We start from the raw sequence: 27,038 nt of genomic DNA on the forward strand, positions 1-27,038 counted from the left end.
AGGAGACAGAGATTGAAGATTTCCCCCCACCCCCCATCCCCTAAATTAAACAAACCTAATTCTTTTCATATTTCTTCTTTGTTACGTTTTAGGGTTGCGGTTATTTATGGTTGTTTTTTCTCTTTTAACCTTTTAGTCGCTTTCAATTGAACTTCAGTGGGTTTGTTTCTCTCTTGAAATCCAGCCACCAGGATGAAGCTCCATTCCAGCTACGATCCCAGCAGTGCTGGTGCGCAGGGATTACTGTGCGTGCCTTACATAAGGCAGTCCTGTTTACAGACACAAGGATTTTGGTCTTTACCAGCAGTACGATGTCGTTGGCTTGCGTTCAGCTTGTGACTAATTGTAACCCCAGCTCTTTATTTCTGCAGAGCTGCCTCTTAGGGACCAGGCTAAAGGAGATTGGAGGAAATGGGATTTTTCTGAATCTGCAAAGCATGCCTGGGTTTGGGATTGAGAGAACCCCTGCCAGGGAGGAACACGGCTGTTGCTGGCAGCTTGGGTGAGCTGCTGCCTTCCCTCAAAGGCAGAGATCTCTCCCATCTGCACGTGGCTCCTCGGAGCCAGCTCCTGATTTGTCATGTTGGGCTTTTTCTCTGCATCTTCCCCCTGAGTCTTGCGTTTGCTGTTTTGTTTCTTGTGTTCTCTTTGCTGGGTAAGTTGCGGAGGTGCTGAAAACGTGATGCTGTGCTTTGCTGTTTGCGCGTGGCTGCTACAAAAATCACGATTGGTCTGAAGAGTTAGAAAGGGAGAGGAGGAAAACCGGCCCTCTGCCCTTTCTGTCGAGCTCTGGGAGGATTTTCATGCTTTTGGGTGGTTAATACCCGCGTGTTCACCGTTGGGACACACCACGTGGGATGTGGAAACGGAAGCATGTGCGTTTCTGTAAAGAAATTTTTTAAAATGTAAAATGAAATGGGAGGCGGGGGGGAGCCTTTTGAGTTTGGTGGACAGGCTGCAAAGGACTAAGCAAGCACCCGAATGCAGCCGAGAGAAGGGCCTCCCTGAACTGAGCCACGCTGGGTGGTTTAAGTGCTGCGTTCAGGTGAAGGTTGGCAACTTCTGCGGAGTGTATGAACCTAAGTTCTTCAGGTCAGCCGTAGCCAGAACGACGGGGGCCTGTAAGGTTTCTGGTTGCCTTCCTCATCTCCGCATTGGCACGTTTGGTTTGAAAGGCTTCATCAGGTTAAAGGGTGGGTACCGGGAATTCGCTCTGGGAAAGGCAAATTTGCAGCTCTGACACTAAATTATGTAAGTAGGACACTCGAAGCCTTAATTTTACGGTAAGGCAGCCTCACAAAGCCTCTTCAAGGGGACAGAAGAGCAGCAAACCCCGTGGCTGTTGGGGCCCTGGGGTGCTGCCAGCCCGGGGGGGCCCGTCCCTCGGTCGGGTGTTCTGGGGTACCGGGTCTCACCCTGGCGCCGTTCCCGCAGGTCTCAGTGCGGCCGGTGCCGGTCCCGGGGCAGAGGGCCCTGGAGCTGCCATGACGACGGGCGACTGCTGCCACCTCCCCGGCTCCCTCTGCGACTGCCCGGGAAGCGCCGCGCTCTCCAAGTCCGTGGAGGACTCGGACATCGGTCGCCCGCAGTACGTCACGCAGGTCACCGCCAAGGATGGGCGGCTCCTCTCCACGGTGATCAAGGCGCTGGGCGCGCAGAGGTAAGGCTGCTTCGGGGAGGGGGCTCGGGGTTACTGCATCTGGGCTTTTTTCCCCCCTTTTTATTGTGGCTCTAGGGGTAGATGGAGATGACGACGACAACGTCTTGTTTGTGAAGGAGTTCGCTGGGGCACCGAGTGTAAATCCTCCTTAGCCAGATGTCTCCCAGGCCTGCGCTCTCTTTGCGGGAGCTCGTGCGTTGGTGGGTGCCGGTGGATCGGGACGCGTGTTCACCAAACGCAGCCCCTCACCGCGTGGCTCTGCCAGGGCCTCGCTGAGCAGCGGTGGAGGTGAGATGCGGTGCTGGCGAGGGCGGCGTGCTGTTCGTGGAGATGTTTGAGGGCTGAAAGTGGAGCACGGCCCCTGTTCCGTGATGCCCAGGGAGTAGAGGCATGGTGTTGACTTGCGGGCCCGGGGAAAGGAGGGTGTTTGTGTTGTGGGAACTGCAGTGTCCAGCTCCTGCTAGAGGGGATGTGTGGCACCTTCACTTGCTCAGTCTCCTCCTCGTGGGCCTTACCACGGATTCCGAGCAGCTTCCAGAGCAGAGGACACTTGGCGACATTCTTCAGTCCAGCGAGCGAGACTGGTCACATCTTGTGTTCAAACCCTGTCTCAACAGCTGTTATATTTTTCAATTAATTTGGCCAAATGTTGATGAGGTGTGAAAGTGGTGACTGCAAACATGGGGGAGGAAGGCAGGAAAGCTAGATTAGAACAGAAGCAAACGTAATTGCTATCTCTAGCAAACCTGGTCAATAGAAAAGCAAGGGGAACTGAATTTGCTGCCTGACGACAGATAGGCTAGGCAAGAAGTTGTGCAACACCTTAAAACTTGTGGAGGTGTAAAAACCATGTAGGAACTGCCTGGGATTACAGATTAAAAAAACCCCAACAGAATTCCTCGTGTGGGACACCTGTGTATTCAGTTTGGTGGTGGAGGCTTTCAGTCTCTTTCTTGTCACCAGCGCTTAGCAAGGCAAAGCCAGGAGCAGCGTGACTGTACCGGAAGGTTGAATTACTGATGCAGCCTGCTGGAAAACTCTGTTTGAGGGTGTATTGTGTGGGAGTGTGGCCAGGCCCCCTCCCCCTCTGCATAGGAAGGAAGGAAAATGGAGTCTGATAAGAATTTTTTTTTTTTTTTTTTTTTTTCTCGCACTGTCAGCAAATTTTTTCCTTCTGGATTGTTTATTGGTAGCCAAGGTTATATTAATGCACTGGAAATATGAAACTTCTCGAACAGGAAGAGAAGGGATGAAATACCTTACAGATGCTTTTCTTAGGAAATAACAGATGTACGAGAGCACTGGAGGCTTGGGGTTTTCTTGGTCTGTCCCTGTCGCTAAAGCTGTGTAAGCAGACTGTAATTTTGTTGTTCTGATACAGCACCGAGCTTTACGGCAGTAATGGTTATAGAACCATCCAGTAACTCAGATTGGAAGGAAATTCTGGAGAACATCTGGTCCAGCCTCCTTTCAGAACAAGGCCAACTTCAAATATAGATCAGACTGCTCAGCCTTGTCTACTGCAGTGTTCAGCATCTCTGAGGATGGAGTCTTCACCTCTCCGGATTCCCGTTTCGGGGATTAGCCCAGCTGAAGAAGGCCCCTCAATAATGAGGCGAGAACAAGGGGTAGTGGTTCACCAGTGATGCTTGGCAGAGAGAAGGGCACGGGTGAAGTGGATGTACATCACTTCACAGCCCTAACTATGATTTTAAAAGTCCAGCTGGGATGAAACCTGCTCAACATTGAGTTGGAAGTGGTAGATACCTCCTATGGCTCACCAGGAGAGGCGTCTTGCTTCTCCTTTAGTGGACTGATGTTCACTTTCTTGCTGGCTCTTCTCTTCCCTTCGTGTCCCACCAACATTTTTCACCACCGTGCTCCTTTTCCTTGCGCTGTGTTTCCATGTCTCGCCCTTGCTTTCTGTTTTCTCTGGTTGCGCAGACTAATGGAAGTAGCGCTGCTGCTTTTGAAGGTCGCACATTGCTTGTTCTGACTGTTGTGTTGCAATCCCACAAACTTCTGCAGTCAGGTGTGGTTTTTTAAAGGCAGAATAGCAGTGGAGTATGAACTCTGAGATGGGATCAGGGTGGGTGTCAGCAATATGTGGAAAAGGGCGATAGCTGATACAGCTCACCCGGATTTCAGGAAGGCGTGCAATAGGGTCTTTGAAATAAAGATGTTCTTTTCTCACCCTCTCTCCCAGCCCCAAATCTGTGCCACTGTGGATATAAGAGAATGGCTGTTTTGTGAAAGAAATGGCTGGTTGGAAGGAGGTGAGATACTGGCAAGTGGCTTGTTTTCATGGTCTAGGGAGGGGAGCTCTGCACCGGGCCTCTGCTGTCCAGCGTTTTATTCCTGAGTGATCCTGATGAACAGCGAACGCTGAAGAGATGTACTGAATCGCTGAGGATAGTGAACTTCGGTGTCCAGAGCCACTTGAGGTTTCCCAGGGAGCCCAAGACATCCTCATTATGGGGCTGGCGGATGTGGCACAGGGTTTCTAGGTAACCTGTGCCTTCAGATGCCAGCTGGGATGCCCTTGGACCTAAAATGGCACTAGGTGCCTGAGTTTAGGGAACTTTATTGGAAATGAATGTTACTGGAAATGGCTGCAGGCGAAAATAATGGTTGCAGGTCAGTGTGCAGTGTTGCAGATGAACAGTAGTCCGAGATTTACATTCTGCATTTGTGGGTTTGGAGGAAGGAGGTCTTGGGCATGTGGCAGTTACATGCAGCAGTGACCAAAAGGCAGATAAGGTGCTAAGATTTAGGAAAGCAATGAAAACCAGAACATGGTCACTGCAAAAAATCCCTGGTGTGCTCGCATCTTGAAAACTGTAGCTCTGGTCCCTGCAGCTCTAAAATGATGTTTCAGAAATGCAAGCAGCAGAGGGAAGGGTAGTGAAGGGGATTGGAAGGGCGGGTGTGTTTCTGCCTAACCTATGACTAGGCTAGGACCCTTCTGCTCCTAAAAGAGGTGACTGAGCAGGCTGTGGTGGAGGTCTGTAAATCGGGAGGGGTGTGGAAAACATCGTCTTTTACAGGACAAGAATTAGGGGACAGTCCACAAAAGCAGAGGAGAGGTTTCGGGTGAAAAAGAACTTGGCTGTTTGTGCAGCTAGAGAAAGTCCTCGCTACATGAGGACACCGGATGCTCTGGGTTTATGTAGGTGCAAAAAAATTGCTTCAGTCTGTGATGGAAATTTGTGTCATGAATATAGTCTGATACAACTGAGCTAACAGTTGCTGGATGTTGGAGCAGTAGCACTAATTGTCCACAGTCAGTGGTGCCAGTTAAAGCTGTGAGGGAACATCTCGGGAACAAATGGATGGTTTGAGCGCAGTCAGCGGTGCAGGTCTCGTGAGGAAGGTTGCAAGTGTCCCTGAAAGCGTTTGGTACTTCCCTTGATAAGCATCTCTGGTTCTGTGAGGTCTAAAGAGAGCAGATCTTGAGCATGATCAAAGGGACCTGATTCTGTAGTTGCAGCTTCTAGTCGAGCGGGGAGTGAGAAGTGGTGGTTGCTGAAGCACCAAGGCAGGTTTGCAGCCGGTTGAAGGCCTGAATGCTGCGGAGTGGTTCTCTGCCTGGTGGCGTGCAGATAGGATGCTGAGTGTTAGTTACTGCAGCGTGATGGGCAGAGGGTTTGTACGCCGAGAACTCGGTCTGCGTGACTGTTTACCGTGGAACGTGTGGCGTGTGCTTGGAGAGCTGAGCTTACAGGGTCAGTGTGGTTCTGTCTTTAGACACTGCTGTTCCTTACGCGGCTACTGCTAAACTCGGGATGAGGGGCGGGGATGGGGCGAGAGTGAATAGGTGGTCTAACAAATGCGACTGTGATCGCAAACCTCTTGAGGGCCTCCAGGTGGCTGGGGCGTGCTGGGGCTAGTGTGGGTCAGCCGGCTTCGCTTTGGGCTTCCGGATTCACATAAGTGCTTCGGGGTTGGTTTTGGGGTTCAGTGTCAGCCCCTCCGCCTGCTGTGAGCAGAGCTGGAAATTGTGGGATGCGCGTGCTGCGGTCGCTTCTCCTGGGTGTTGTGGTGCTCACCAACACGGCTTCCGGATTTTGCTGACCTAAAATGTCCCAGGCATCTCCACGCTCCCCTGCGACTGGTTTCTTGCTGCAGCCGGCTGCTCTGGGGGGTGGCGGCGTGCCTGGCATGCTCTGCCACGCGCTGCCTGCTGTGCGTGTGCCCTTCGGGGGCTCGGTGGGCTCGGACCCCCTTCTCCGATGTGGCTGTATCGTTCTGCCTGCTCTGATGGTGATTTCATTCTGTTTGTCTGCCTCTTTAGTGACGGTCCCATCTGTCGAATCTGTCACGAAGGTGGAAATGGGGAGGGACTGCTTTCCCCGTGTGACTGCACAGGAACACTGGGCACCGTGCACAAGAGCTGCCTGGAAAAATGGTTATCCTCCTCCAACACAAGTTACTGTGAGCTCTGCCACACAGAATTTGTTGTAGAGAGAAGACCGAGACCTTTGACAGAGGTACCGCTTTCTTCCTGCTTCACTTTTATTTCCTTGCCATTTGAGAGAAAATGACTGATTTGCCCTTCTGTCCTTGTGGTTCTTGCTGCCTCTTCCTCCTTGTAGTACTTCAACACTCCAAAGAACAATTTGTTTAGAGCGACCGAGTCTCTTATCAGACCAAGGGACACAGTTGCAAAAGACGCGGTAGGGATGTTTGGGGGCAACTCTTGCCTGTGAACCCCCCGCGCGCTGCCCGCCAATGGCAGGTGGCAGGACTGTGGAAACCATTGCCCTTGTAGATAAACTTGAATGCCCAAGTGTTGAAATGCAGAGATCACCATGTGACCAACTGAAATACGAAGCTCTTGGAAATATTCTTTTTTTTCCTGTTAGTTTTAATCTTATCCCGCAGTGCTGCGTTAGTGCAGCTCTCTCGCATGTGACTTCCTCCGCGCGCTCCGCTCTGAACAGCGAGGTGTGGCCATTGCTGATAGTGTTCGTAAGACCCGCGCTCCCTTGACTAACACTGACGTGTGCTTCAAAGCCTTTGGGTTTTGCTGCTTCCTGCTGAGCCTGGTGCCCTGCTGCTGCCGGGTTCCCCCAGTCGGAGGAAGCAGGACACGGCTCAGCCAGTCCTCGTGTTCCTCTCCGCGTTGGCTGCCGGGGGACCAGGATCCTGAGGGGTCCGTCAGCCTCCCAGAGCTGGAAGGAACAATCTGGGCTCTGGCTGATGGGTTGATTTGGGATTTCTTGGGGGTTTTTGTCACAAGGCTCTCTTCCCTCCCCTGTTTAGGCAGTCTGCTGTGCTCACATTTCAGACTGCCTTTGACCCCCAGAGTTTATAGTAGCTGCCTGTAATGAAGCCTTTGAACGTGGGGAGCAAGGGCAGCTTGGACCAGGCCATCTTCTGACCTCAGAACTCAAGTGTACGTCCCCGAAGAGGGATGAGTAAATCAATGAGCTGCGGTACAAAAGGCTGTAACGGCTTGTTTTAGAAGATGGTTTAATCTGTCCAAACACGTGTGGGTTGCGTTGGCAGGTGAGCAGGTTCTGACAGCGCTGCAGGACGGCGCGGGGGGGTGTTGCTGGCACACGTGAGGTCCAGCCTGGAAGATCAAAGCAAGGCCCCACAGCCCTTGGTGCCCACACCCCGTGCGGATCCCCTCGCTGCCTGAGAAGCTGCAGGCAGTCTCTTCCCTGTGTCACCGTGCTGCTGGGTTGGGCTTGGGTGTTCGTTCAGCACGATGTGCCACTGCAGAGAGGCATCAGTCTGCAGGTGGGGATTTACAATTCATTTTGGGAGCCCCTCCAGGCCTGCAGCCATCAGCAGTAAGAGAAGTGGGAAAGCACGATCTGGAGCCCCCACTGCGAATCCTGCGCTTCTGTGCGTGCATCCTGGCCCTGTGAGGTTTTTCATTGTGTCCTTCCCTGGCTGTGTTTGGACTATGGCACAAAGCTCTGTTTTTTGTTTCAAAAGTTACTTTTCCTGTTGATAGCATTTCAGAGCGATGCAAAACATCTTCCACAGAAAGGAGGTCTGTGAGCTGGTTCTTAACAACAGCCTATTGGAGCTTTGCTGGGGTCTGTCACCAGAAGTGTGTGTGGGGGGGGTTAATTCTGGCTTGTGACTGTGACTGCTCTCCTTTCCCTTGCTCCATCAGTTAGATTAAAACCAAGTCACAACTGGAATTCTAAGTTGTTTTTCCCATCTCTGTTCCCATTCCCATCAATTCTAGAGGTTATTTCCTTTCCCACCTCCCTCTGGAAATGATACCAGCCCCCTCCTCCTTCCAGCAGTCCCCAGCTCTCCTTCCATTCCCATCTCCTCTGGGTGCCCCACAAGCCTTGGAGGGGAAAAGAGCCCCCCCAGCTGGGAAAGCGTTCAAGCTTCAGTTGGCAAAATTGATATTCGGTTTTAATGATTGTTTAATTTGCAACTGACTGTCTGTCATAGACCTGACAGCCCCAGACAGGAGAAGGCTTTAGACTACAGTGCTAAACCAAACCATGTATTTAGCAAAGCAGTTTGTAAAAGAGCATTGCTTCAGTGGTTAGTGCTGTCTGGTTTAACCCCAGCCTCAGTGGTTAGTGCTGTCTGGTTTAACCCCAGCTGGCAACTAAGTACCACCCAGCCGCTCGCTCACTCTCCCCCAGTGGGATGGGGGAGAGAATCAGAAGAGTAAAAGTGAGAAACTTGTGGGTTGCAGTAAAGATGGTTTAATAGGTAAAGTAAAAACTGTGCGTGCAAGTAAAGTGGAACGAGGGATTGTTTCACTACTTCCCATTGGGATGCAGGTGTTCAGCTCTCTCCAGGAAAGCCAGGCTCCATCACACGTCCTTGGGAATCTTCCCTTACCTGGGAAGACAAAAGGCCCTCACTCTGAACCTCCCCCCTTCCTTCTGCTTCGCCCAGCTTTTTATTGCTGCGCATGACATCGTATGGTCCGGAATATCCCCTCGGTCAGTTGGGGTCAGCTGTCCCAGCCGTGTCCTCTCCCAACTTCTTGTGCGCCCCCAGCCTGCTTGTTAGCCGGGTGATGCGAGAAGCAGAAAAGGCCGTGACTCTGCGTAAGGACTGTCAGCAACAATGAAAACATCCCCCTGTTATCAACGCTGTTTTCAGCACAAATCCAAAACAGCCCCATGCCAGCTACTGTGGAAAAAATTAACTCAATCCCAACCAAAACTGGTGCACTTTAGTCTTGCCGCTTTTCTCCTAGCTGCTAAAACATCTAAAATGGCTCTTTAACCAACGACTCTCAAATGGTTGTTTCGGAGGTTGAAAACCACAGCTTTAAGGCATTTGGGACGGGCTGTATCTTGGCTTTGAGGACACGCTGCAGGCAAGCCCAGTAACAGTGAGATTGCTTAGGGCTTATGCGGGCCAAAAATTCGAGTGCAGGTTTCAGCTGTTTTAGCTTAAGAGCTAGTAAAGCATTCATGACCAGAAACAAACACGTGGAAGTGTGTTTAGCTATAGCTCACAGATGCTGTAGCACCTCGTAACAAGTACAGACTTAGAAAACTGCATACTTGAATAAAAGCTGGAAGACCAGTGTATACTGGACGGGTTTCTCCTCTGACCTGGACGTCTGTGCCTCTCCAGCAGGCGAGAGTAGCATTCTGGGACAATGTGACAGGAAAGTCATGGGTCGTCTTGTCTGTACTCCAAGGTGGGTGAGTGGCCCAGGACAATCAAATTTTAATTCCTGTTGAAATCCCCTCTGAACTGGAGCCTGTAAGGGTATGGTGACCAACAAGCAATCTGTGAGCACCGAGGGGTCGCGGGTGGGCAGCATTTAATGAGCCTCAAATGCAAAAGAATTGCCACCGTGTCTTCAGAGAAGAACAGACCCCTCGAGCTGTTCCTGATAGTTGTCAAAAGCTTCGGGATGTGAAGTAATTGTTTGGGGACTGTGAGCACAGCAAAGGGGGTGATCTGCCCTGTTCCGCTGTCTCCTGTGCCTGCTAGGGGAACAGCTTGTGGAAAGCGCTGTTAGTGCCGTGTGAGTTTGGGGGCTGGTAAGCACTCGGTGGAAAGTCACCCCGTAGCTGGTGAGAGCGGTCTCTGCCGTGGAGCAGAGTCTGGCCATGCAGGTCGCCATCGTCGTACAGCCCTAGAGTGGTTCCCTTACCTGCAGTGCACTGGCAGAAAGCTCCTGCCCCGGCCTGAGGAGCACCCCGTAGCCTGTGGTTTAAACAAATCCCACGGTAGCAGCCTGCTCTTGCTCTTCGCTGGGGGCCAGCCCCCCACTTCCCCACCACGCCATGGAGTGCTGAGAGTCCAGTATGAACTGCCGGGGTTCCAGCCCCCACCCCAAATTCAGGCTGACATCAGGGTGATCCCTCAGCCCTTCCCAAAGGGGGGAGTTTCCCTTTCGGCTCCCCCCAGGGTGGGGCCTGGCAGACAGAGCGTTGGGTAAAGGAGCCCCGGGGGTCCCGCAGTCAGTAACCCAAGGTCGGGTGTCCCCCGAGGGATAACAGCGGGGACCCCTGGCAGGAGGGGCAGGGTCTGTGTGAGGGGGACGCCCTGGGCAGAGTTCCCTGCTGGGGAAGGACCTCCCGCCTCCCCGGGACTGGGCTCCGGGCAGGTCTGGCTTTTGTAAACGCGGGCTGTGGGAGATCCAGTCTGGGGCTTCCTTGGTCTGAAGTGTTTGGCTTGTTGACCCGGTTGTCTCCCGTCCCTTCCATGGGAGACTGCATGTCACCATTTATTGCACCCGCTGCTGGTCGTGCGGTGTCGCTGTTGGGGTCAGTGGGGTTGATGTCCATTATGTACAATCTGACTGACTTGTCTGTACCCCCAGCGCTCACCATGGACTGACCCTTTGTATCAAATACAATCTGGTTATTGGTTCATCTTCGTGCTGGCTGTGTCCTTTAGGCCAGGCCTAATAATTGGCAAAACGCAGTACCAGCCGCCCGGAGCGGCGCGGTTTGGCCGCTCGGTGTGTGCTGTGCACTGGGCACGGGCGGGGGGCTCACCTGGCTGGGAAGACCCCCTGTTTTTGTTGTACTATTTCCACCACACTGTAAAACATTCCGATTCCTGCCTGGAGTCTGGGAAGAACATCGTGGAGTTCACCTTCTCCTTTTCCTTGGGAATCGTTACGATGCTCTGAGCTTCTGTGCTTGCCAGGAGTGCCGGTGAGTGTGCTTCGCCGTGTGACGTTTGCTCGGGCTGTGTGTTCCCTTAGAGGCCAGCTTACAGACCTTGGCTGCTGTCAGAAGTGCACCTGCTGTTAGCAGAGGTTCTGCCCTTAGAGCAGAGCCCTTCTGAAAGAGCTGATGACTGCTTGTTGGCTTGCTGGCACTTTCCATTAATACCCTTTGTCTGCAGTCTGGTGTAATCTTAACCCCATACCAGATTGGGCCAAAACTCTTCACCAAATACTTTTGGGAAGTGTCATCCCCAAGTTGTTCATCTGTTTCTGAGAAGAGGGCTAGGGAAAGAGGCTGCTTAGTCATTTAAAAATGACACAGTTCCCTCAGCTGCCTTATCTGAGAAATTCTCTGCTGCTTCGTTGTGGGGAGGGGTGGGGAGCATTTTGAAACTTTCGGGGAAGTGATGCCCGTGTGAGCGTGCTGTTCGGTAGCTCTGATAAAAATCCAACTTCACCAAGTAAAACTGAGAAGCCGAAATAGAAATTAGTCAGCAGAGGATAAATGGGATGGAGACTAGGACTGGGAATGATGCAGGGGCATGCTTTATGGCAGTGGGTCTGTCCCGGGTGTGAAAGGCTAGCCAGGCACGCTAGCTCTCCTCTGTTGTCACACCAAGAGCGTGAGGTGACACACCTACCTGCTGCTGCTGGTCCTCACAGGAGAGAGCAGCTAGCTCTTGCTGTTTGCTCTGCTGTGTCCTGCCTTTCCAGCCTGGGGAGACTTAGAACCGCTCGTAGCGGCTGTGGTGGTCACTGGTCCGCACAGCTGAGCTCCGTGGGAATGGGCCATCACCCCCGCGACAAACTGGTTCTGTCTGTGTGTGCTTGAAGAGCCTTTGGAAGGAGAGGCCGAGAGCTGGCGCGGGACTGGAGGGAGGCGTTTTGGTGAGCACCGTGGGGAAGCTACGTGGTCGAGTTGAAACGCTTCTGTGGAAGCTGCAGGAAGTTCGTGGAAGTCAGGAAATGCCACAGCCAAAGTTGCCTTAGCTTTTACTTCAGTCCTCTTGTCTATCTGCGTTACGGGGTGGTCTTTACATGGTCACAGATGGCATTTCCCAGCCTCAGTGCACGGGTGAAAGATGCTCGCTAGCTAACTTTGCTTGTCCCGCTGTCTTGTATGGCTGCGCGCTCTTGTATCCCTGCTCACAGGACAAAATTATTCATGTCCCCATGGGCTGCTCAGGGGGACTTACTGCTGCGCTATCTGAGCGCTTCGCAAACGGTAATTTAATTTTGCAGCTTCCTTTAGGGAGGGAAGACAGCAACCTTGTTCATCATGGATTAAAGAGAATTTTTAAATAGAACTGGATTTTTATTTTCTTTAAGCAGCCATTTATTTATATTGTGGTTCATTCGGTGTAAAAATAGTTACAGTCTTTGCTGCCAGCGTGCCTGATCTCTGAACTGAACGTGGGGGATTGTCTGAGCCTGGAGCCAGCTCTGGCAGCCACGGGCTGGCCCATGGGCGCAGGGAGGATCTCTCCTGAAGTTCAGCCTAGTTCAGTTATTTTTTAACTAAGAAGCTGGTTGAAAGCTTTAAAAAAAAAACCAAACCAAAAAAAAACCCCAAAAACCCCACCCCACGACCACAAAAGGCTTTTGTTAACTGTTTTGATGGGCTTTTTTGGGAGCATGTTTTGAAGTACCGCAGGGGAAGGTGGGGAGTTGAACTGCAGTCCCAGGTGCCCCAGGAGGGTCTGTAGCCAGGGGGTGGGATGTGCCACACCAGTGCCTGTGCTGTGAAAGGACAGAGTGGCCTCTGCTTGGCTCTCTGAAATGCTCTCCAGCACAGGAGGGTTGTGAACTAGGGCTCTCGCGTGAGGAGCGTGTCCCCAGCGAGGAAGGAGAGGGCCAAGCCTTGGAGAGGGAGGGTTCCAGCAGTTGAATTTCCTATGTCAGGGTTAGTTCAACGCGCATACGCGTGTTTACAGGGAAGTGACCTGAATCCACCAGACTCCGGCCAGCATGGCAGGCGTAGTCAAAAAGTGCAAAATACGTTTCTACGTTACCTGGAAGACTTCAGCAGTCGATATTTAGGGGAACTGTTCAAACCACAAGTTGCACTGCATACAGCTTTCCAGGAACAGGTAGTTTCTTCTTTCTTCCAGTAACATTAAGCACAGAAAATACGCAGTTACTGCCCAGAATTCATCTTCAGGAAACATCTGTATCTTTGCTGTCCAGAACATTGTGGAAGGAGGAGCGCGGGCCTTTGGAAATGGAAGCGTTGCTTCAGTCTAGACAGCTTTTTCTCCCAGGTCATGGATGGTCACACAATTCTCCAGGCAGGGTTGGGTTTACTTGTCCTAACTTCTAACACGTTAAATTTGCCTTAGCCAGACTGGTCCTTCAGAGTCCTGTAGTCTATAGAGAGAAGCGGTGCCTCTTGTGATCAATTAATTTCTGCCTCCTTAGAAGCCCAAGTCAGGATGGGTGAGCCTCTCTGGAGGTGCCTGCCTTTTTCTGGCTCCAAGACCAAGGCAAGTGCTGTTACAAACAGCTCGTTGTACGAGACTACATGTTCTCCCTTCCACATGAACTCCTTCCTTTGGTCTGTGGCTAAATCCACCACAAACCGATTTTCTCTCACAAAGTGCTCTCCACGCTGAAGATGCTTTGCCCTCTAGAATTTCAGAGCTGCCTGGATCGAGACGTTTGGTACTGTGCTGGATGTGTTTGCATTTCTAGAAAGCATTATCGAGGGCGATGCTGTGGCTTTGTTTCTGCACAGCTCCTGATCTTCTCCCTGGCTGCAGCCCTCCACCAGGGGAGGTGGGAGCACCAGTCAGTCCACGTTCTGTGTACCCGAGCCGCCTCCTGCCTGTTCTCCCTCTTTGCTTTCCCAGGTTACCAGCAAAAGTATTTCCTTCCGCGGCTGCCTTGTTTTGTGTGTTTCGTTGTGGCACCGACCCTCTCGTTTCTCTTTTCCATTAACAGCATGCGAGGTGTTTTAACTCTAACCCATTGTTCGTTGTGTCCCCTCTGAGTGTGTCTAACCCCAGTTGCGTGCCCCAGAGATTCCCGTTTCAGGCCATCTGCCCGTGCAGCGAGTCAGCTTTGGTTCCCCACCTCCTCTGGCCCATCGGGCAGGCGCTGCTTGGCGCAATCCTGGCCTTGGGCAATCGGCGCCGCGGGTCCGTGCCGAGCAGCCGAGGTCTCTGCGCGGAAATGTCCTGGGCTGGAGCTCAGGCAAGCGTCAGAGCAGCAGCTGTTTAATCCCAGCAAAATGTCAGCCCGTGATAAAGAGGAAGGATGTATTTTTGTCCACACGTCATGTAAATCTTGGGGAGAGGAACCTGTGGGTTACAGGACTCAGCTCTGAGAGTGGGCATGAATTTCTGGCACTGAGGCCAAGGCTCTGGCTTTGCTAAAACTATCAGGATGTCGAAAGCCAATGTGTCCTGGTGGTAAAAGCTAATGAGTGTTAAGCATGACTTGTTCTCTAAGCGTTTAATACCTTTGCTAAAGCAAAACTCATTTGAGACAGCTCACTAATTCCGAAAAAGATTTCTCTGGTGAATCAGTCACTGCTGGAGCAATTTAGCCACACCCTTTGTTCCCATATTTCTGTCCTTGCAAGCAGGTCTCATGATGGAGCCCCAGGAAACCTCTGCTGCTTCGTCTTCAGTGCTGGTGCTTTCCTGGCAATACATGTGTTAGTGTGCTCTATTTAAAAACGCTAGCCTTAGTAATACCTGTGTGTCCCTGTGCCTCTGCAAACAGCCCCTTCCAGGGGCATTATGCAGTACAGGACACTGCCAATTTTTTGCTCCTCCTGTTTTTCTTTGTGTGTTATTCTGAAATTTTGATTAAAAGGTGCTTATTTTTCACTGACTGCTAATGCTTTTGGTTCACTTAAGCTGGATATTTTATATAGGTTAGTGAATTTTTTTTTTTTTTTTTGGTCTCATAAGGGAAGTATGACTTCCAAACACAATTCTCCAAGATGGTTGCTTGGCTGTTTGGGTCATGCTGGACATCCCCTGTGGGTCCCCCACGTGCAGTTTCCCTGGTCTCAGCTGTGGGAGGTCCTGTTGGGATGCCCCTGGTACAGGCACAAGTGAGCTTTGTGGGGAGCAAGAGTGGTATTCTTATTAGTCCTGCTTAAGCTCTTAAGAAAATAAATTTTGCCTGTGGGCACAGCGCCCCGTGCAGCGATCGCTGCCCCCCCTCCAGTTCAGAGAACTGAGATGTGATGCGAACGTTCCGCACCCTTCCTCCAGCCTTATCGTCCTTGCAGACGTACTTTTTCTTTGCTTTCCTTGAACTCTTCTGCTGAACTCATTGCACTGTTCTCTGTCTTGTCTGTGCTCCTCTACCCCTTTCCCCAGCTTGTCTCTCTCCCTTCTCAGTGCAAGCCTATGTTAAGACAAGCCTATGTTTTCACTAGGCCTGTATCTAGTGAAAACCAAATCACTCTTGGCTCCGGCGGACTCCCTCATCTTTTCCTCTCTCTCTTTGCTTGCATTTGCTGTCTGGAGATGCTTTTCTCAGATCCCACCCTAGGTCTGCGTGGTATTTCTCTGTGCAGTCCCTGGCACTGCTCTGCAGTCCCGGAATGGCCTCTTTGGGGCCAAAACTGGAAATACTTCATCCCCACGCTCTTGGCACTTACCAGCTCTAGGCTATTCCCTACAAGTCCTTACATCTCCAGCACTCTGTCCAGCCCTGCCTGTGCCCTGAGGGTCTAGAGGACCTGCTGCCAGTGGCTTTCTCTGAGGTGCAGCTTCTGGCAGTGCCGTGATCTCGTATTTGTGCACGTTGTGGTGCAGCATTTCCCGTGGTGATGCCAACCACAGAAGCACCGGCTGCTGTGTAAGCAAGCGTCCTGGTGACCTGCAGCACTGCTGGGGTCGGTTCCTCTCCTGTCCACCATCTCTAGCTCTCCCGCAGCTCTTTCTGTCCTTGGGTCAGGCCAGTGCCCCGTGCTTCCCACAGGCCGAGTGCATTGATAAGTCTCTTGTGCCTGTACAAGGGGAGGTTCAGCTCGCTGAGGTCTGTGGAGCATCAGTGGCAGGCAGTTGTGCAGTGGGGAAAGGAGGGTGAGGAGGGGCAGTGTCTAACTGCTCTGTTTTCAGGGCTAGGGGTAGTTGCGGGTCTTGGCTTCCTAACTCCGGGTATTCCATTAGAAAACATCCCTCTCACCTCAGTAAAGAAAGCAGGACCATCCTGCTGGGGCTGCCCACAGGGCTCAGTGGCCTGCAGGGAGGTTTTGGTGGATGCACAGAGAAGGGGTGTGATGGTCCCTCTTCTGAAGTTGTGGTTTTTTTGCCTCAACACGTTTCTCAGGCCAGGGACGGGGCTAATTGTGCTGCTGTGGATCAAGGTAATGTTTTTCTTTCTGGCTTCCATAGCCAGGCACCAGGTCAGCAGTGAAAGGAAAATCAACTGGCACTGAGCAGTCACAGGCTAACCATTTGGTGGACAGAAGGGGCACGGGGTATTCTGTAATACAGCTGGCTTTACATGCCAGATACTCCTGTTGCTGCCACGGCTTGTGTCGTACTGTAGCGGTGGATCACATGGGGAACTCTGTGGCAGGGTGAGCTGGTGTACTGGTCACACTGGTCCTGGATGGTGCTCACCGGAGCGGGGCTCCAGCTGCAAGGAGACCCCAGCACACGCTGCCTGCAGACTGCTGGTACCGTGCCACGCAGGTCCCACTCGATGCACGCATGCGATGTGTTTTTTGAAACGGGCTAATAGCTCACAGCCACGTAGGTTTGCGACACAAGGTAAGTGAGCTGTGAGGATCGATGAAAGCTTATTCTGAAACTCCCATTTGTAATGCTCCAGAAAAGCTCCAGGGTGCAGAGCATTGCTGGGACAGTTCCTCATCGGTCCGCTCCCCTTGATCCCAAGTGGCAGAAGCGGAGTAGCAGGGCTGTCCGGGACCCAGCTCACAGCTGAAGTGGGCAGCAAGCAGCCAGCTCTGCCTCTTTCTCTTCAGTCTCACACATGATTGCAGCATGGAAGCAATTGGTTTGGAAATTGGCCTGGAAGAAGACCAAGTTGTGCTTTTTTTTTTGCTTTCCCATGTTTACTTGATAGTTTTCCCTACAAAAATTGTTTAATCTGACCATTTTTTGGAATGTTTGCAAGGTTTATTTTAAGTCCTGTATGCACTAAGGCGCTGCTGTGCCAGAAACCCTGCGCCCTTAGGGTGGCTTATTGTGTTCTTTTTTTTACTGTGTCGGTGCATGTTGGCAAAGTAAATCAACTACTTCAAAAGGAAATTAATTTGCTTCCTGCCTTTACATGTTTCAAAGGTAGCAGGGAATATAAATAGAGTAAGTTGCAGTAAAATACCTCTCTACCTTCAGTCCCTGAGATCCTTATTGTACAGGGGTCAAAAGTGACCCAAGATGCCATCTCACAGGGGATGGGGTGCTCTGGGTTTGCTGCTAGAGGGATGTTGGTCCAGTTGGGGTAATTCAGGGTAAGTCAGCATTCACCTGAGCGCTGTGCAGCCGGGGCAGCTCTGTGCTGGTTGGAGTAGGGAAACCCGGGCATGCGGCTGGGGCTTCGAGCGATGGAGCTGCTAGTGCACTCTTTATAGGAGCAGCTTTACTGCGTAGATGAGCTGCTGTCCACCCCGGTTTCCTCTTAGGGATGCTCAGGACTGCATGTGTGGTCCTTATCTTCCCCATGCAGCTCATTACCACTGATCTCCGCGGCAGAGCCTGACAAGGGGGAGGACTTTCAGGTCTGCCTCCCTTCTCCCAGTCCTCCTGTCCAGACCACAGTTGTGGCTGCTCTGAAATTTCCTTCTGGCTGCCTGGCCATCAAGTCATGCTCAGAGTGGCTTTAAAAATGCTTCTAGTTTGCCCTCTGTCATTGCAGGAGTGTTACTTGATCCTCGGATCTGTCTGTGCCCAGCTTGCTCTCTAGCTTCATTTGTTCTCGTGTTGTTTGGGTCTCTCCGATGCTCAGGTCACATCACTAATATATCTCGTTCATCAGTCCTCCCAATTCCTGGCCAGGCTCTTATCTGTGCTGCAGCATCCCTTCATCTGTTCTGGGCCAGCTCCGTGTCCTGTAGCAGGTGTCTGCAGAGCGTGCTGATAACGTGGCTCTGACTCCCCCAGCCACGTTGCTGTTCCTTGCTCGGATTTGCCAGCTCCCCCTTCTCTTTCCCATTTCAACAAAAGTTGTCTGCACTTCTCACCCTGTCCTCTCCCCTCTGCTGTGTCTCGCCGTGCATCCCTCACATCAGACTCTCTCCGTAGTTAAATCTGCACTACCTACACTAACCCTTCCGTGCTCCCCTTCTGGGAAAACACTTAGTGCTCGTCCTTCTGGCCAGCCATGTCCTCAGGTTACCTGTGCTCTGTTTTGACCAGCCTGGTCTCAGTGATTTCTTACGTACCTGCCACCACCCCTTCTGTATTGCTATTTAGCTGTGGTGACCCCTGTAGGAAAGGAGCTTTGTGTGCATAGTTCTCAGGTGGGTCCCTTTTCATGCTGTATGTTCAAAAGTGGGCGCTGAAACAAAGAAATCAACTCAACAGTCAGAATCCGGTAGAACTGTTAAGCAGTTACTCTTCTATTGGCAGTGCTGGGGTCACCCTGGGGGTTCTCCACCATAAGGGCTCCCGAGAATTAGCAAGGGACGTCGGTTTACAAATCATACACGCTCATTAGATTCCCTAGAAAGGGGTGTCTTATGATAAGGAGTTCCCAGAATTTATTTGCATAATCTGAGCACGCGTAGTGAAAATAGGGTGAGGGTCTGTGGTGGTGGAAGTAAGCAGTCGTCTTCACAGTGTTCCAGAGCATGTGCTGTGAAGTCAAGTCCGGGTGTCTCCGTCCTAAGTCAGCAAAATCAGTTTTTCTGCAGTAGGATCTCAGTGTCTCTTTGTTCGAGCCCCCCTTATCTCACTCTGGAGTTGCCCAAGTGCCCACTGAAGGCCTCGACTCTGCTCTCAGTGATTTCCGTCAGGAGCCTGACGAGCGTTTCCATCTTACCTAAACAAAGGGACCTACAGAGACAGCTGAGTCGGGAGTCCTTGGGAAACGAATGAAGCAAAGTACAAGCCAAGCTTGCATACATCACAGTTTAGTCTTAATAACTGTTACAAATTCATTTGCTTGAGCCTTTTCATTCCATTTCAGCACCCTGCTCCAAGTCTGGCTGTAGGATGTGTCTGTCTGGCCCTGGCTGCCTTGGGGATATTCCCTTCTCTGCTCTGACTCTGCCTTTTTGATCATGTTCTCCAATTATTACTTCTTTTGAGGGGGAAAAAAAAAATCCTAAATGAGACCAGTTGTCTTCATGCAGGAAGGAAAGTATCTGGCAGCCCAACATACAGAACTCCCAGTAAAAATGTGCTGTAACAACTCTGGGTACTGGTAGGAACCACAGCTTCTTGCTGTTCTAAAAAAAGGAAAGGAAAGGCTGGAAATAACATAATCCCAGGAAAACTAGAACAATTGCTGTTGTCAGAGTCAAGTATCTAAAATGAACCCACACCAACAAGCGAGTCAGGACTCCTAAAAGTAGAGATTGTTGAGGGAAACCTGCCTGCATCCGAGCTGCGTTCATCCTGCAGCCTGCTGATTTTTGAGAGCTGCGCGAGAAAGGGCCTGGTGAAGCCTCTGGGTAACAGAGGGCGAAGTGCGGTAACCACCGCTGTGATAGATCGCTTACTGCCCGGGAGGCAAGAAAGCAGGACTGAAAATGGGAAGGAATACGCCAGAACCGGGTCTGTCCTGGTCCTGCAGGTCTCTGCTGCCTGTAAGGTGGTGGCCAGTGGATGGCCACCAGCAGGGGGAAGGTCTTCGGGACTTTGGAGTCTTCAGCAGCAGTGTCTGTGATCATGCCTCGTCCCTTCGTGGTCACTAGTGATCCCCCGGGATCTGGGAGGGAGCAATGGGGGATCTTCCCCCGGCCAGCCGAGCTCTGTGTCCCTCCTCACCCGAGGGTCGTGCTGCTTTCTCTGTAGGAATGCTCAAAGTCTTTCTCTGTGACAAAGATGCAGATTTGGGCACGGTTTGATCTGTAAAAGAAAGCGGGTTTGTGTTACCTTCCTCTGCTGGGGCCAGCCCAAGACTGTGGCCCCTTGGCTGCTGTCCTGCCTTGTCTGCTCAGGTGCAAAGCTTTCTGCTAGTTTCTCGCTCTCATTTTACTTTTTGTGGGGGTTGGTTTTGGTTTTTTTCTTCAGTCTTGGTTTCTTAGGTGCTCAAGTGATATGCTTTTTTCCTTCTCTGTCATCATCTCAGTGAAAATACTGGGTCCACGGGTGCTTGCGTTCCCCACTGCTGGCCCTGGCTGGGTGCCGGGCTCCCTGGTGAGCAGCACTGCCACAGCTTGCTCGAGCCCTGAGGACAGTGCCGTACCCTTGAGAGCACTCCTTCAGAGCTGTCCTGCAGTCTCTCAGGTGGACACGAGCATTTCAGATTTGATTTAAATCAGGACTGAAACTCTAAAATGTCACAATTCTCCAAAAGGAACCAGAGGGCTGGATTTGGGGCAGTTGTCCTTGTGGCTTGGCCAGGCCGCAGACCCAGTATCCTGGTTTCCCATAGCCCCTACACCAGTTGCAGAGTCCTGGATGTGTTTCTATTGAAGCTCAATCCAAGACCTGTCAGATCTTTTACTAAGCCAGGCTTTACTGAACCCCCCTCTAACTTCTAGCTGCTGCCTGCTCCTTGCGACTACAGTGACGCACCGGGGCAGCTCCTGTGCTGCTGCCTGCCTGTTGTGGTTTGAGCCCAGCGGGCAACTAAGCACCGCACAGCTGCTCGCTCACTCCTTGCCTCTCGGGAATGGGAAGGAGAGAATGAAACAAAAGGCTTGGTAATCAGGCAAGGACAGGAGGGGATGACTCACCCGTTATGGTTGTGGGCAAAAGACAGACTCATTAGGGGCAGAAAAAGAACATCAATTTAATTTAAGCACCACCACCACTTAATTTAACAATCAGAGCAGGACAGTGAGAAATACAACCACCCCTTCAAAACACCTTCTCCCACCCCTCCCTTCTTCCCAGGCTCAGATTTGCTCCCGATTTCTCTCCCCCCTCCCCTGCAGCAGCGCAGGGGACGGGGACGGGGGCTGTGGTCAGGGCATCTCCCCTTGTTTCCACTGCTCCTTCCTCCTCGGGGGCAGGACTCCTCGCATTCTCCCCCTGTGCCAGCGTGGGGTCCCTCTCACGGGAAGCAGTCCTCCAGGAACTGTCTCTGACGTGAGACCTTCCTGTGGGGTGCAGCTCCCCCCAGACTGCTCCAGCGTGGGTCCCTCCCGTGTGTCACAGCCCTCCCAGTGCTGAACTACAGCAGCGGGGGCTGCCCTCGGCGTCCCGGCCTCCCCCAGGCACAGCCCCTCTCCGGCGTGGGGTCCTCCCCGGGCTGCAGGTCGGCATCTGCTCCCCCGGAGCCCTCCATGGGTGCAGGGACAGCCCGTCCTCTCCCCAGGGGCTGAGGGGGGGCTCTGCGCCAGCCCACCTCCCCCCCGCCGCCTCCTGCCTTCCGCTGACCTCGGGGTCTGCAGAGGTGTCTCCCTCGCAGCTCCTCCTCGCAGCTCCCGCTCCTCCTCCAGTTCCCCTCCGTAAATCCGCTGTCACAGAGGTGCAGCCGCTGTCGCTGCTCGGTTCGGCCTTGCCCAGCGGTGGGTCTGACTTGGAGCCAGGGGAGCTCGAGAAGCTCCTCACGGGGGTCCCTGCAGTAACACCCCCCCACACCCCCCGGTACCGAAACCCCCACCACAACAAACCCAACACACTTCCTCTGCACATATTCCTTCAGTTGTCTCTTCCCTTTCACTTGTTAAAAATATACTTGACACTCTCTAGCTCTGTCTTTGTGAAGGTTTGTGCGAGTGAAGCGCGTGCACCAGGTGCACACAGACCGCAGAGCTTCCCAGCCTACAGCCCTGTTTTGCTAGCACGCTGTGTGCTCTGCGGGCTGCTGACTTGTCCCTTTGTCCCTTCCTTCCTGCAGTGGCTAAAGGATCCCGGTCCCCGCAACGAGAAGAGGACCCTTTTCTGTGACATGGTGTGTTTCCTGTTCATTACTCCCCTGGCAGCAATCTCCGGCTGGCTGTGTCTGCGCGGAGCCCAGGACCATTTGCAGTTCAACAGCCGACTGGAGGCCATCGGACTCATAGCACTAACTATAGCACTTTTCACAATCTACGTCCTTTGGACGCTGGTAAGTGTCTGCTGGTCAAGGCCTTGTTTCTGTTCAAAAGGGAGATCGAGGTCCTGGCTCAGCTGTTTCTGAGTCCCCTTGTGAGAAAACCTTGGGGGTCTTTCTCTCGAACGTCCGTTTAATTATCGTCAAATGGGAGCTGCTAGAGTTTGTTGCTGAGAATGAGAAACCACTTCCTGATCATCTGCCTTCCAGATTGGCATGGGAGCTGCGTTCCCTGGGGTGTCACGTACCCAGGCTCAGACATGCTCGAGTGTGGCGGGGTGGGAAGCTCTGGTGCTGGGGGCAGGCAGCGCTCCAGCTGTTGTGCCTGTTCCTGTTTTTGAGAGGAAACGCAAACTTGCTACCCAGGTGGTTTAGGGGAAAAATAAAATCTGGAAAATATTTTGCCCCTGAATAATCTGTCATCGTGTCCCTCCATGCTTTGTCCTGCCCAGGTTGGCTGTCCCCGAAGGAAATGCATCCTGGCTGCTGGGGGGCCTCTGTGGGCCAGGCCAACAAATTCCTGCACAATATTTTTAAGATGTCAGTAGCACAGGAGGGTGTGTGCAGGGAACACTCTGGCCCTGGGGAGATCTCTGACTTCTCTCTCACACTGGGCTTTTGGACTTGAGCCCTGAGCCAAGCCTGGGGAGCCAGCCTGCCCTGCTGGGGCTGGGGGCGCTGGGCATTACTGGGAACCGGCGCTTGACACCGCCTGGGTGTTGAACTGATCTGTGCTTGGAAGGAGCTTCCCGCAGATGCCTCGTGTCTTTTTGGACATGCTGAATTCGGCAGCCAGGAACACACCGCTTGGGGCGAGTCCAGAAGAGGAGGAAAGTAAATGTGAATTTACTGCGCAGCACGTCTGTGAGCGCTCACAGCTGAGAGCCCAGAGGAGCAGCTGGGATGGGGAGCAGCTCCCTGCCCTGCCCCTCCCCGAGCCCCTGGGGCTCCCCTGGACCCGCTCTCTCCAGGGCTTCCCAGACCAGGGACTTCCCTCACGTTTCCCATTCGATTCTTTCATGTTCTGTTGCTAGGTGGGTTTCCGAGTTTGGGTTTTCATTTCAGCTCTGCCGTTCAGATCCCTGTGCGTGCTTATGCACTGTCGATACCTTCTTCCATCTGCTTGCTGGGAAGCACCGTTTTGGGAAGGGAAGAAGTGCAGTTGCTGGAGAAGTAGTTGGGACCACGATAAGCCGACAGTTCTGCGGGCTGTAGAAATGCCACAGCCCACTTCCCTGCCATCTCACGCTCTGATCTTTCAGAGAAAACTTAAGAGGAAGCGTTTATGACTGGTCTGGAGGAGCTGGAAATTTGGAGGAAACAAAAATGGGTTGCGTTGTGAAATAATGAGTCCTGACTAAAAATGGCTCTCGTTCTGCTGCGCTTCACGTTTCCTTGAACAGGGAAGGCCGTTAGGTGAAGCCCCTTGATTCACACTTACCATATTCAAGGAGTTCTTCCGTGCCCCCGTGGGCTGCGCTGCACAAAGGGCCCTGAAGTGGGTGGGTGGTGATGGCTGTGACCCGGGTGAGGATTGCAAGAGACACTGCGGCCAAGGTCGTAGCTCCTTTCTGTGGAGCAGGAACTTTTCCTGGGCGTTTGCGCCATTCACATGCTGTCTTTGAAGACTCTGAGATGCATTTGTTTCTTGTTTGTCAGCAAACAACCTTATTCCCACAGCTGTCCCTCTACAAGAAAAAGGGGAATGCACAGAGCAGTAAGCTAAATTACCTCAGTGCAGTGGCACAGCCCCGTTTCTCAGAGGAGGTGTCTGTGACCTATCCAGAAGTAGTAGGAATACCGACACTTCTTTGTCAGACATCCTTCCCGGCGCTTCCGACTTGCCAGCTAAACATTTCCTGTACTTTTACAAAGTACGAAAGCTTGGTTTTGATCGGTGGCTGACTGGATTCAGTATTTAATTTTCTTGCTCACGGTTTCTAGGAATAAATATGAGGGGAATACATGCTGGTTTTTTCACTTCCTCAAGAAATTCTACACAAGTTTAATGTCAAAGCTAAGGAGCTCTGAGGAAATACGTAGCAGTGTTAATGATGAGGAAGGGAGGCAGCAAGGAGTGCAGCCTGGTGGGGAGGCACAGCTCGAAGCTCCCCTTGGAGGGCTGCTCTGAAAGTGCAGGGTCAGCTCACGCCTTTAGGCCAGGCTGGTTCAGATCCCTTCCAGCCTTCGCATCCTCTCCTGTCTCCCTCCGGGTGGACAAGCCTTCCAGGCCACAGTGTTGGCAGAAAAAAATGAGTCCAACCAGCGACCTGTTGTTGCACACCAAGGAGAGAAGGCTTTTGCGAAGGGCAGAGGAGATCCCCAGGATCTGTGAGATGGGAGGGGGCCAGCTGGATTCAGCCACTTGAGCCTGGTCCCGCTGAGAACCCCTCACTTCACCCAGGCAAGGTGCTCGCTCAGCCTGTGGGTAGGGTGCAGGGCTGGGTTGTGGTTCCTCCCTGGTACCCAAACCTAGATGAGCAAACTCTGTCCCTCCGTCCTGGTGCTGCCCAGAAAGCCCCTTTCCCTGTGCCATGCTCAGCCTGGTGTTACTCGGAATTAACTGATTTCTTGTCAAGGGCTGGGGCCGTGGAGTGCCTCAAACCATTTCAGGGTCGGTGCTGTCTCTTGGCCAGGGCGTGCTGATGACTTGACAAGGAATATGCAGAGAGCACGCAGAGGGTGGGTGGGCGAGTGACGGTGTCTCACCGGCCCTCTGTGGGCTCCAGCTCTCGTGGGGGGGTTGGTAACGGGACGATGCGTTATCGCCCTCCAGGTTTCGTTCCGCTACCACTGCCAGCTGTACTCGGAGTGGCGAAGGACCAACCAGAAAGTCCGCTTGATGATCCCAACCTCGCGGAGCCCTCACCCTGTGCCCCACTCCCTCCTCTCCGCCAAGCTCATGAAGAAGACCGCGGATGAAACCACCGTCTGAGCCGTCCCCTGGCCGCTGTGCCACGTGGCTGCGGGGCCCAGGGCAGCCCGTCGGGGCTGGCAGGAGCAGAGAGGGTCGGGCGTCTCCGCATGCGCAGGACACGTGGCGACTGTGGAGGCACTAGAAACCAATCATCCCACCCGAAGGGACTTTGCGGTCAGCACATACTTTATACTACGTCAGACAGATAATCAACGTCTGTCGTGTGAAATGGCCCAAAAGATCCAGATGGCAGAATATGCCTGTCTGCAGGGACACTTTCCTATAACTAAATACCACACGTGGAAAATATCTCCCCCTCTATATATATATATATCTATATATAATATTATTTTTTAATGGCCATGCATATTGTGTTTCAGTCCTTTTGTGTTGATGTTCTAAGCTTCAGTATAGAAGCTGGCAGCCTGATCTCATACAGAGGTTAAATCTATGCCTTTTCTCCAAATGAGCATATAAAGAACACTTTTCATCAACCGTTCTTGAAAGTCCCCTTCTCCTTTGCACTAAATTGGTTTTGATAATACTGCAGCAGCCTTTCCCGTTACTCTTTGGTCTCTTTCGTGGTGTTTCTGTCCTTTCTAGAAAGTTGTGTGTTTTTAATAATTATTATAATCCCAGAAGGAGTAAAATGATGTAATACTGAATGGAGACATTTTGTATTGTAAAGTACTGTAATTTTGAGAATTTCAAAATAAGTTTCAAAATGAGAAAATCTTTTCCTGTGCAGACGTGATCTCACAAGATGCTTTCCTTGCAGATCCTGGCTCATCCCCAGGACTTGGATGCACTCAGCTCTTGGTATGTCTGGCAGAGGTAGATAGATGGAGGATCTGAGGGTGGGAAGCAATGGCTCGTACTAGCTAAACCCACCACTGCCTTTTGCTTTGCAAAGATTCAGGAAGGAGCTTTCCTGACCCCAAAAGGTGAGAGTCGGAGTCTCTGTTTGCTGATGTTCTTTCACCATCCTGAGGCTGGACCTCTCGCAGTTGGTTACACACACACTTCACGGGACAGGCCCTGCTCTGCAGCCGCTCGGCAGGACGCAGGAGGGCTCGGCTGTCTCTCTGAGCTTATTTGCACGTTCCTCAGCAGCAGCCCCGCTTGCTGCTGGGGTTTGGTTCATCCCTGAAAGCGCTGCCTGCCTGGTACGTGTCCTCTGGTGAAACACCCCAAGTTTGCTGGTTCCCAGGAAACAGGCTCTGGGTCCCTTCTTCTGCAGGGCCAGCATTCCTCCTCCTCCTTCATCCACCTGCGTTTCCAGCACATCTAGCTAACGAATCCCTCTGTCTTGGAGTGCCCAGTCTGCCAAGGTTTTGCTTTAGTCGTTGCCTCTACTGCCTCCCCACCCTGGCAGACGATGCCTGTGCTTGGCGCTGGGCTTTCCTGAGCCCTGCGAGCGGGGCGGGTCCGTAAGGATGCCAGTGCTGGTGCTGCCCTGCTGAGCGCTCCAAGGCGTCTGCAGCTGCTTGGCGTCAGCCTGGGTGCTCTGCCGTGATGGGGAGGGTGGATGGCAGGGGGGAAGTGGGCTCCGAGGTGCCAGTGTCCTTGCGGTGGGTGGTGGCGGTCACACGCTGTGTCCCTCTGCTCCTTTGCTGAACCTAAGCAGATCGGTCCGATGCCCTGCAAAATCAAGACCTGTCTCTGCTTGAATTCAAAGCACCAGATGCCACACCTCTCTAGCTGCAGAGCGGGATGCTTTTCCTTATGTGTTCCCTGACCCTAAGCTCGAAGTTGCTGGTGGCATGAGCATCAGGGGCTAGTGTCCTGTCTCTCCCTGCGGGATTGCTCCAGCCCTGGAGCCCGGCCTGTGTCTGCTCTTCTCCCCAGTGTGCTGTCCCAGGGTTCTCATGCAACTCCATTTTATCCCAGCACATTTTGCAGCAGCCTCTCTCTGCCCAGCTGTGGGCTGGTCTGAGCTGGTCTCTGTTCTGAGCGTGAGGGTCTCGTTTGCTTCCCTTTTCCCTGTCGTGCAGGGATGACTTGGCCCCGGTGCTCCCGGAGGTTCACAGTGCAGAGAGGTCTCTTCAGCCCAGCTGCAGTCACGGTCCCTGCACAGCAGTAGCGTCCTGCCTCCCTCCGCACACCCTGCCCTTGGCAGTGAGCGCTGCACCCCTGCTCTGTGCCTTGTCCTGGGTACCCCCTCCTTCAGCCCCTCCCCAGCAAACCCT

General features: G+C 52.6%; 1 protein-coding gene and 1 long non-coding RNA gene across 2 annotated transcripts; one reads left to right on the top strand and one right to left on the bottom strand.

Annotated features, from left to right (window-relative positions):
- On the top strand, positions 1 to 26,933 carry MARCH2 (membrane associated ring-CH-type finger 2). The gene is made up of 5 exons (XM_026865215.1): positions 1 to 502; positions 1,435 to 1,660; positions 5,955 to 6,150; positions 21,738 to 21,947; positions 24,709 to 26,933. The coding sequence occupies exons 2-5, from the start codon at positions 1,485 to 1,487 to the stop codon at positions 24,865 to 24,867; spliced, it is 741 nt and encodes a 246-aa protein (XP_026721016.1). The 5' UTR covers positions 1 to 502; positions 1,435 to 1,484; the 3' UTR covers positions 24,868 to 26,933.
- LOC113489492 lies at positions 22,872 to 27,038 on the bottom strand. Its single transcript, XR_003400045.1, has 3 exons — positions 26,925 to 27,038; positions 25,867 to 25,871; positions 22,872 to 22,884 (listed from the first exon to the last, which is right to left on the bottom strand). It is a non-coding gene; the product is annotated as an uncharacterized LOC113489492 (long non-coding RNA).

This window comes from Athene cunicularia, assembly GCF_003259725.1.
Source record: "Athene cunicularia isolate RWA chromosome 28 unlocalized genomic scaffold, athCun1 chr28_part2, whole genome shotgun sequence".
NCBI lineage: Eukaryota > Metazoa > Chordata > Aves > Strigiformes > Strigidae > Athene > Athene cunicularia.

Coding starts and splice junctions, on each gene's coding strand:
- MARCH2 (XM_026865215.1), top strand. CDS start 1,485: ATGACGACGGGCGACTGCTGCCACCTCCCCGGCTCCCTCTGCGACTGC. Junction 1,661..5,954: donor AAGGCGCTGGGCGCGCAGAG/GTAAGGCTGCTT, acceptor CTGCCTCTTTAG/TGACGGTCCCATCTGTCGAA. Junction 21,948..24,708: donor TCTACGTCCTTTGGACGCTG/GTAAGTGTCTGC, acceptor ATCGCCCTCCAG/GTTTCGTTCCGCTACCACTG.